The sequence below is a fragment of the Malus sylvestris genome, chromosome 7 (assembly GCF_916048215.2).
Source record: "Malus sylvestris chromosome 7, drMalSylv7.2, whole genome shotgun sequence".
Classification (NCBI taxonomy): Eukaryota; Viridiplantae; Streptophyta; class Magnoliopsida; order Rosales; family Rosaceae; genus Malus; species Malus sylvestris.
In genome coordinates this window covers 25,815,854-25,826,223 of record NC_062266.1, presented here as the reverse complement: position 1 = coordinate 25,826,223, position 10,370 = coordinate 25,815,854, and the positions used below count along the sequence as shown (strand labels likewise).

Genomic DNA, 10,370 nt, shown 5'->3' with positions numbered 1-10,370 from the left:
AAGTAAATATGTAATAAGTCTTATATTCGATTCTCAAACAAAGCTTACTAAAATGTTGGGGTCTAGACGTTGCTCTGGTTTTTGTCATTCAAATCCGCATCTTTTATTTAGAAAATTAAAGGTAACCTTATGTATTCATTTTGAAAAATAATTATAATTTACAAATAAAAGACAAATTAAGTATGGAAATGTCATCTATAAGCTTTTTGAACCCAATGCATTCTCAAACAAATCCCTCACATTGAAATCTTAATCTAATTTTTTATATGACCTTTTTCATATAATGTTTTCTCGACAACAAAATGTTATACGATGATCCAAACCCGAAAGATATAGGTTGCATGCGGGTGCAGACGATTATGAGCAAAAACACAGAAAAATATAATGTCGTATATGTATCCAGCACATGAAGGTGTTTTGGAGCGACCGGCATTATCGTATCCGTCGACTGCCGTTTCATTCTACCACTGCACGTCATGTACGTTAGTTTTCGTTAAAAATACGTGGGACCCACAGTACAACGTACGCCTTTTAGCTGTCTCTTTGATAATTGGTTCTTGTCAACTAGGGGCATGGGGTCACGCGCAGGTAATTGGTAAATATTAATATTTTACCACATATTTTTAGAAAATAAGGAAATTAATATTCAAGCAGTAAAAATACCTATAATCTGTACTCAAATTCTACCCCCCTTTTCACTCACTTGGTTCATGAATCATGCACTACTGATTTTGAATCACACAATTAGAGATTTTTCATACCAAAAAACATGGTAAGTGCCAATTAGTCAAAGTACACCTTTGGTCACTACAAAGTTACCCAAATGGTCATCCAATTCATGACACGCTATAGGGGGAATCTTAACCTACATTATAAGTATAAGCAAGCGATACTGAAGGAGCGGGAGTTGTAAATGTGATCTCGAGTGTTTTTGTGCCCAAGTTACTAAAAGAATGAAACAGAGCGCTAGTTGTACTAGTTTATGCACGTTAGACGCATAACTTATCACATGAGAAAAGAAACATACAAAACCGATGAATACAAGTTGTGTACCACTTGATATTATGCTCAAGATCGTGAGTGCCATTTGTAATAATTATACACGACAATTGTAATTAATTCTTTTCACGTGCACCTCGTCACGTGAAAAGAGAGACATACATAACTAGCGCATAGAAAATCTTTAAATATTCTCAAACACGCGTAACGCTTTAGTATATTTAATCAGAAGCTCGAAGTATCTGAATTTACATCTCATTTCATACTTGGTTACTTCGACCTAAACGGAAGAGAACCACATCAAATTCCCCACCAACACACATCCAAATAGAGAAATGGGTTTATGAGCCATGAGTGTGTGCTCATTCAGGCCTCAACAAATCCTATCTGTCTATTTGCCTCTCTGTTTTTCTCCAAATATTTTATTACCTCCACCCCACTCCCTTACAGTGCTTCCACCCCTCCCCCCTTATATACCCTCCCTCCTCCTTTCTCTCCCCCCCAAAACCTCACCACCTCTCTCTCTCTCTCTCTCTCTCTCTCTCTCTCTCTCTCTCTCTCTCTCTCTCTCTCTCTCTAGCTTAAGTTTTTCTTCATAAACACAAACATATTAGTGCCAAATTACAAGAAAGGGTAGTTGGAGGATATTACTTGCATTACGGTGGTGGTTTTTTCCGGGCGCAAGAATGACAATGAGCAACAACGTTACTCATGGGCAGTTTGGTGACACCACACTGACCAAAGTCTTTGTCGGAGGGTTGGCGTGGGAGACTCCCAAAGAGGCCTTGAGAGAGCACTTCGACAAGTACGGCGAGATCTTGGAGGCCGTCATCATCTCCGACAAACTCACCGGCCGATCCAAGGGTTACGGTTTCGTAAGTCCTTTTCATTTTTTTTTTCCTTTTTTGTAATAATATTGCGGTGGTGCTTGGTGGTTTTTAATGGTGCTTTGCGGTAATATAACGTGTAGGTCACCTTCAAGGAGCCGGAAGAGGCTAAGAAGGCTTGTGAGGACGCCACTCCGGTCATCAACGGCCGCCGTGCCAACTGCAACCTCGCTTCCCTCGGGGCTCGCCGCCCTAGGTCCGCTTCAAACACCACCCCTCCTCCTCAACGAGGTATGCATCAGTCTATCAATCCACAATATCTGATACATGATCGATATTCACTAGGATATGAGATTTTCATCTGACATTGCATCTAAATGATTATACTGAAGGATCCAACGGTGGCGGAGCGAGGTCCATGTCACCTGCTCCCGCACCTGCACCTGCAAATCACGTGCAGTGGTACTACCCAGCACCAACAGGGACTCCAGCTACACCATTCTACCACCAGCATCACCAGGCTGTTCCATTTTATGGGTATATACCTATATATTTCCATGCCATTAATTTCCCATCTTATTTTTTGGTAGGTCTAAGAAATAATCATAAATAATTAATGTAATTAAAATGATTTATTCTCTCTTTTCAGCTACTCCCCCACATACATTGCTGCTGATATGAGTTACAATCATGTAAGTAATGCGTTTTTCAACTTCAATTTTCGTATTTTGTATCAATCTGTTATATACTTATGTCTAAAACTACGTTTCAGAAAATGAAATGTTTTAAGGGTAATGTTATTAATACCATATTTTTATACCACATTTCTATACCACCTTATATGGACATCCACATCATTTGAAAAATTTGCAAAACCCAAGGAAATGAAGGAGAAAGACTTCTCGTATACCACAATCATCATTTACTTAACTAGTTTTTTCTTAATTATTAGTTTATTAAATAATGAACTAAATTTAAAAATATGATTGATTTAAATGATATGACTATCCACATCAAATGCCACCTAATGTGGTACAAAAATATGGTATAAATATCATTACTCATGTTTTAAATCACTCTAATTTACGAAGATAGTCAAACTTGAATGTAAATATTAAACAGACGGTTATGATTAACTGATCTAACTTACATTTGCATTTTGTGACTTCAATTTAAATTGATTTATTTTGCGGGACAATGTGATTTGATACTTATTCTTCCTATGACAATGGTGAATTTACAGAAGGTGGGCTACACAGGTGGAGCTTACATGAACGGGCATTACTCTGCTCCTCAAGTGTACCCAGCACAGCCAATAGTCGGACACAACACTCTGATGCCAATGTACCCTCTCTACTACCACCATCACCATCAATCACATACAATGGGCTTACCTGCTCACATCTACTCGCCGACCATGGCCGGACACGTGGCCGCCGTCCCGACCATCATGTCCAAACCAGCATCGATTGCTCCTAACACAGGTTGAGAGATTGTAGATGCACTGATTTTATGCTGTTCTTGCTCACATGCTAACATGTTCAACCTGGTCAATGTCAAAAAATGGGAACGTGGAAACAAATAATTGCATCATTAAGTCACGTGCGGCTGTGATTTTTCTGGGCCAATTGCCAACTCTCATTTTGCAAAACTCACGTGGCTTGAACATTGTTATTGGACTTTGTTCATATAAAAATTAAGATAAATGGTAAAGAGATTATCTTTTTGTGCCAGTATATAAATATTAAGCAAAAAATATGAGGTGGAATTTCATAGAGAGTCTCATTTTTAAGAGAATCTCCTTAATATTTCTCAATAATTACATCAAAAATTTTTATCTGTTATTTAAGATTTAATGTTTTAGATACTTCAATATAGTAAAGTAATTTTTTTCTCTACATGCATCTTTTACCCAATTTAGTATACAGAAACAAAATAAAAGTATGAAAGTCACTAGTTGGTTTAGCATATATGATAAAACTCTAAGCATAATAAATCGGTTTTGGCTATAATATTATTAATTCACGTGTTATATTATGAGACGACAAAATGATGAGCTTATAGTACAACTTCAATAAGTAGATATACATTATAACATGAGAATATTGACAATGTTATATTATGAGATGACAAAATGATGAGCTTATAGTACAACTTCAATAAGTAGATATACATTATAACATGAGAATATTGACAATGTTACAGTAAAACCACATGAACTGATCGTTTTTGTTGTTTGTTTTCTTTCCAAGTTGGCATTTTTTTCTTCATTAAATCCAAGTAGATATTGTAGATTCCTTCATTGTAGTAGGTTATGGCAATTAGTTAATTAATTATTTGTTTATTTTTATGAATAGATATAAACTGATTGCTAGAGAAACAGTGTGCTTGGCTGTGGAATAGGTGCAGGTACAGTTGGCAGAGAAGAGGATGAACGTGGTGGCAAATAACAAAGGGGGAACCGAACGTGGTGGCTGCACAGAGCAACATTATTATCTCTGATCTGTTGTAGCTCTTTCTTTCCAATTAATTTATTTTTATATTTTAATTTTAATTAATTCCATAATTATTCTTAATTAATTTAATTAGGTGTTTCTGATAAGATTATTTCATTCTTTCTCTCTCTTCTCTCTCTCTCTCTCTCTCTCTCTCTCTCTCTCTAACATATCCATCTCAGCTTGAGCTGTGAACCATTCAACAAAAACAATGTAACAGAGAAGTCATTGTATGCATCTTCTCTCGATTGCTTTTCATGGCTTCATTCAACTTTTTTCTGCACAAAACGCCTTTCTTTTCCACTTGAATCTTGTGTCTACAGACTAAATATTTCTTTGTGTTTACAACGCTACTCGCGTTATCATTGTTGTAGAAACAAGATATTATGTTCTCACAATTGGAGGAATGCTAGGGAGATCACTTATTTATATCATATTAGTGCATCATCACATGTGAAAAGTGATGCATATAATTGACATTCAATGATATAAATTCAATCATTGACGTGAAATGTGCACATCACTTGACACATCAGTTGATACACAAATGTAGTCTTTCTAACAATTTCCGTCTATTATATTGACCTTTGTATTTCAAGTCTTGTGTTCGATTCTCCACTCCCTCAACAACCATTGAATAAAAAAGGAGAAAGAGAAGTAATTTGCTGTCAAATGACTTTATCGATCACAATACACTTCTTTCTATGCACTTAAGTTTGAATCCATCTTTCTGTAATTCAGATTAAGATAGAATGTCGCTTGAAAATCAGCTAATTGGGTGAACAATTTGGGCTTCTATAAAACACCTAGCCCAAGGTACATGTAAGAAGGATGAGCAGGCCCAATCGTTAAATCCCACAGGCCGAACTGGGACATATAAGTTATGTCTGCATGGTTGGAGTAAGTGCTGGTTGCGATGCGGGGATGAGGTTATGCCTGCATCAGCCACCACTAAAAATTAGTCAAATATTCCTTTTGATGTGATTCGAGTGGCGAAATATGATTGCGATGTATCTTTCGGTTTTGAAGTTTTTGTGTTGAGATTCGAATCAATCACTCGGTTGTTTTCTCTTTCCAAACTACTTTAGTGGCTAATAGCAAAATGTTTGTTGCAGCAGAGACGCCCAGCCTTTAGAAGATGGAGATTAGGGTAGCTGTTATGTTTATTTGTTTTGTGATATACGCTGGTCCAATCACAGCCCTTGTCTTTTTTAAAAGCAATGATTTTTTTTTTTTTTTTTTTTTTGTGAAGAAAAAAGTTGGATGGAGTACGCATGTTCTTTTGAGAAGAAAAATAAGTATGGCATATGGATTGGCTTTGATGATGTTATCATTCTTTGTACATGTATAAATTTATATTCTTACCACGTATTTGTATCATCATTGTACCAGCTCTCCAATAGAGAAGAGATGCATTGACGAACCCTACCTTGATTAGAGAAATGATACAAATGATAATACAAATAGAAGGTAAGCGTAGCACTACTCTTATGTGTAATAAGAGACACCTATTTTTTTGTCAGGTTCACTACTAGTCAGCTGTGACCAATTGAGGATAGCCTAATAGTGTTATTCAACTTATTTATCTTTTTGTAAGTCTTTTTAAGCCGATTTCACTTTGGGGGAGGAACTTCAAAATGGAAGAAATCGATTACAAAATGTTAGATAAAAAAAGGTTATAATCTAGAGAAATTCAAATTACTACTTAGAATAAGTCATTTAAAATTAGTTCTTATAAAAAGTTGTAAACTTATAGTTAGAAGTGAGTGTGGCGAACCGGACCAGTATGATCCGGTTGTCGATAAAAGGAGTCAAACGCTTCCAATATTGATTCTTGCCTTGTTTGGCACACCGTATAGGACATTGAATATGATTATTTTATACGAATGCGATGTTTAGGGCATTTTCGTATTAAATAGCCATCGAATAAATAAGCGGGCCTATCTTTATTAGTACGCTCCACGGCGTACTAATAATCCACTTCAAAAGCCATGTATAATTAGTCGGGCTCAAAATATACCGAACACCAATCCAAAACCAAGCCTCGCATCATCATCATCCTCCTCTTTGTGCTGCCCGTTGGCTCGTCGTCTTCTACACAGGCACCAACCCATCATCACCATTCGAACGCATCCCATGAAATCGGTATCAGAGCATCTATTTCTCCACTTGCTCAATGATCGATTACGTGATTCCAATTTTTTATATGTTGATCTGAGTTCTCCCATTTTCACCTTTCGATTTCATCCCCAACAACTCCGGCGAGCTCTCCACCTCTAGCGTGAGAGCAGTCCCATAGTCACCGAGAGGGTCTCATCTAACAGACCCCTGCTCTTCCATTCGCCGACCCTTCCTTCCTATCGATCCATCGACCCATTCCTTTCCTGTCCACCCGCCCCTTCCCCTATTCTTTTCCTCCTATCGACCCTTTGCTTTTCCAATTCTTTTTCAATTTTATGTATTTATTTTGTAAAATTTATGGTTTTTTGAAAATTATATTTGGTTCCTTTTTCTTTCTTTTTTTTTTTTCATTTTAACATCAATTATTCTGTGAAATTTTTTTAGAAATTATTGTAGTTCGACGTATTATCTAATACACAATGTAATCTAACACAACATCAAAAGCCCGACTAATTTAGTTACTACTATCGAGTGACTATTTATCTTATCTGATTGAAATTGTCAGTACAGTCCGAGCTGTCAAACGATGACTTTGATTTGTTAGAACTCATTTGGTTCTTTGATTTTGACTAATCAAATCTATGTGAATTGAATGAGACTGATTATAATTTTTTACTTTAATTTTGTAATAATATTGGAACGACTAGATTTGTAGACTAAAATTTATAAATTAAATGACATAAAAATTGATTATTTAAATATTAATTAATGTACTTAATTTTTATCTATTACACATCATTTGAGTTGGTTCATTGATACGATCAACTTCTAAACTTTCGATTTTGTAGGCAGGGGAGCCAGATGAGACATAATGCAAGGGTTTTTTTTTTTTTTTTAATCACAAATGGTCCCTAAAATTGACCTTTACCATCAAGATGGTCCCTGAAATTAAAAACAATCAATGTAATCCCTAAAAATAGGTGTCCCAAATCAATGTGGTCATTCCGTTATAATTCTCTGAAAAAATATGTTAAGTGTTGATATGACACATAAATGGGCCTAACAAGATTTACGAGTTTTTATCACAAATGGTCCCTGAAATTGACCCACACCATCAAGATGGTTCCTAAAATTGGACCCCCACCATCAATATTGTAACAACCCGTCCCAAATTTTTATGAAACAAAAGAGCAATGTTGTAATTTCATGTTGGGTTGGGATATTGGTTTAAAGTATTACTTTTGAGGGCCTTAATAGGTGTGCCCAAGGGGCCCACATTTGGAGTTTGTCCCCAGCCCACTCCCTTCTCTTTCTCTTTCTTGCCTTCCATAAGTCTCACTCTCCTTCTTATTCTCACTTCTCTCCCTTCTCTCTCAACAAGCACCGAAGGGTGCCATGGGGGAAAGCACCACCTGACAAACCACCCATTTCACCCTCTAGACCTCACGAGCTCGAACTCGAGCCCGTTACATAGGAAAAATCGAGCCATGAGACTCTAAATCCAAGCTTTGATGAGAACAAAGTTCCCCAATGCGACTTTGAATGATTTTGTAACTTTTATGGTTTGGGGGAGCCTTAAAACACTCCAAATGCTTCTCTTTTCGTCCCTATAATTCTTTTCTGACCACGTTGTTGTGTTTTGGACGTCAAAATATGAAGAAACACCTCAGAGGACTATATTCCCAGTTTTCCGGCGAGGTGCTGGGACTTGTAGACGTTTTTCAATCTTATTATGGCCACGAGGAAGGTATATTTCGACTCCTTGCTTCACGGGCTTCATTTTGGTATTTTAGTTCACTTGTTTTGACTAAGTTTTGAGCTCCGTCAGAGCTTGGAAACTCTCCAGTTGATTTACGGCCTTCTTTTTCCATGGGTCCGGTGATCCACAAACCTTAGACCCAAAACCTTTTTTACCCAGCCCATTTGGGCAGCCCAATCCCTTAGCCTTTTAAACCAAAAGACCCAATTAAATAACCGAGCTTTCAAGCCCAAAACCTTAATCTAACCAGGCCCTTAGGCTGTGCACCTAGGCCTAGGCTCGTCACTATCCCAGCCCGTTGAACCTAAACCCTTGACTCTTTGAAACCAGGCATTTGGGTTTAAAACCCTTCGGCCCAAACCCATCAGCCAACTCGGATGAAATATTCTATCAGGGAATATTCTGTCAGGGACTATTCTTTGAATTATTCTTAGTGTTGACTTTTTGTTGACTTTTTCAAAATTTACCCGGGACACTTCTTAGGGTAATTCGACGTCCTGAATTTATTTTGGACGTCCATTTTCCCAAATTCAATTGTTTTAGTATAGTTTTATTAATTGGACCCTTTATGTGCTTAAGGGCAATTATTTATGGTGTTTCCGTTTTCATTAGTTTGCGTGGCTTTTCGGTAGCGAAGTATGTGTGAGTGGACCCCTTCTAAAATGCATGTTTTAATAGTAGAAATGCATATATGAAAAGCATGATTTAATGATTACGTTTTATGAGATATTATGCTTACTGAGAATATTTTGAATTACCATATTTTATCGAACTCATGTTTTTTGTGGGTGCGTTTGGTACTTGGGATGGGACAGAACAGAGTGGGACGGACGCATTTCGTCCTATGTTTGGTGCGCTAAAATTATGTGGAACGCATGTCCTACGGAACGAAAATGGGTTAAATTTTGGTTCCCCCTCCCCCCTGGAACAGGTTTTTCCATCTCGTGGAACACAAAAATCATAAAATTTAAGACAAAAATACCCCTTAGCTTTTTCAATATTTACACCTTCTAAATCATACAACAAACCCTATCTATCCTCTTCTCTTCTCTGCCGCTGTGAAGTTCTTCATCCCTGTATCTCCCCTTCGCAACCTTCCTCCTCATCCTCTTTTGTGTGTCTCTCCGTGAACTTCAACTATGCATCTCCGTTCCAGGTTCGATCTGATTGTGATTGTATAGCCTCTTGGTCTCTCTTTCTTTGTATTTTGTAGTACTTTTTGTTTCTCTCTTGGTTTGGTGTTTGTTGTTGCTTAAGTATCTACGTAGCTTTCTCAGTTCTCATACCACTTTTTGGAGGCTCGCAATAGAAAACCCTACCCATTTGGACGGACTGACTCGTCCACCTTCCATGCGGCAATTGTTGAAACTAAACCCCATATTCTTACAAATCCTAACCCCAAGTGGCGGCAAAGTTAAAGGGTCCAATACTTGTCTAGGGTTAGCTATGCAAAACCAAAATTAGGGTTGCCATCAAGTCATTGCATGTTCTGAAATCTCGATTGATCGAGATGGTGCATGTAGCTGTCTGTTTTCTATTTTTTCAACATTGATGCAGTGCTAATCAACCCAACCATCATGCATTGTTGGTTGGCCAGGGCTCTCACCGCCGACCCTCTGTTCATATCTTTACTTAATTTTGATGTAAATTTGAAGTGGCATTTTTATTCTTTTTCTGATTTGCTTGTTTCAATTTTATTAACACCCAATTCCTAATTCTGCTGAATTTCTTTGTATTTTGTAGTGCTTCGATTTCTTTGTATTCTTTTCTGACTTGCTTGTTTTGATTTCTTTGTATGTTGTAGTGCTTTGATCTGCCCAATATTGCATCTGCAACCAAAGATCCGCCTCTGTTTATCTGCTTCCACTCCTCCTATTGAGCAGTACTGCATTCAGAGGTATCTCTCTATCTGGATTCATTTTTTTCAGTGTTCAAGTTTCAATTTTTATGTGCTGAAATCTACAAATCTAATGTCTTGTGGTTCTGTTGGATTGGATTATGTTTTGGATTTTCCTCTGTTGGATTGGGTTCTGTTCGATTTTTTTTCAGTGTTCAAGTTTCTATTTTTATGTGCTGAAATCTACAAATCGATTTTTTTTCAGTGTTCAAGTTTCTATTTTTATGTGCTGAAATCTACAAATCTGGTGTCCTTGGGTTCTGTTGGATTGG

General features: G+C 37.2%; 1 protein-coding gene across 1 annotated transcript; it reads left to right on the top strand.

The window, feature by feature from the left end:
* The first annotated feature begins 1,520 nt into the window (after nt 1–1,520).
* On the top strand, nt 1,521–4,428 carry LOC126629495 (probable RNA-binding protein ARP1). The gene is made up of 6 exons (XM_050299555.1): nt 1,521–1,874; nt 1,970–2,117; nt 2,219–2,363; nt 2,476–2,518; nt 3,070–3,310; nt 4,210–4,428. The coding sequence occupies exons 1-6, from the start codon at nt 1,686–1,688 to the stop codon at nt 4,227–4,229; spliced, it is 786 nt and encodes a 261-aa protein (XP_050155512.1). The 5' UTR covers nt 1,521–1,685; the 3' UTR covers nt 4,230–4,428.
* The last annotated feature ends 5,942 nt before the right edge of the window (nt 4,429–10,370 follow it).

What these genes read in the sequence shown, in the direction of transcription:
- LOC126629495 (XM_050299555.1), top strand. Translation starts at nt 1,686, where the DNA reads ATGACAATGAGCAACAACGTTACTCATGGGCAGTTTGGTGACACCACA. An exon ending in CTGATATGAGTTACAATCAT is followed by an intron (nt 2,519 to 3,069) that starts GTAAGTAATGCG and finishes GTGAATTTACAG; the next exon opens with AAGGTGGGCTACACAGGTGG. An exon ending in ATCGATTGCTCCTAACACAG is followed by an intron (nt 3,311 to 4,209) that starts GTTGAGAGATTG and finishes CTAGAGAAACAG; the next exon opens with TGTGCTTGGCTGTGGAATAG.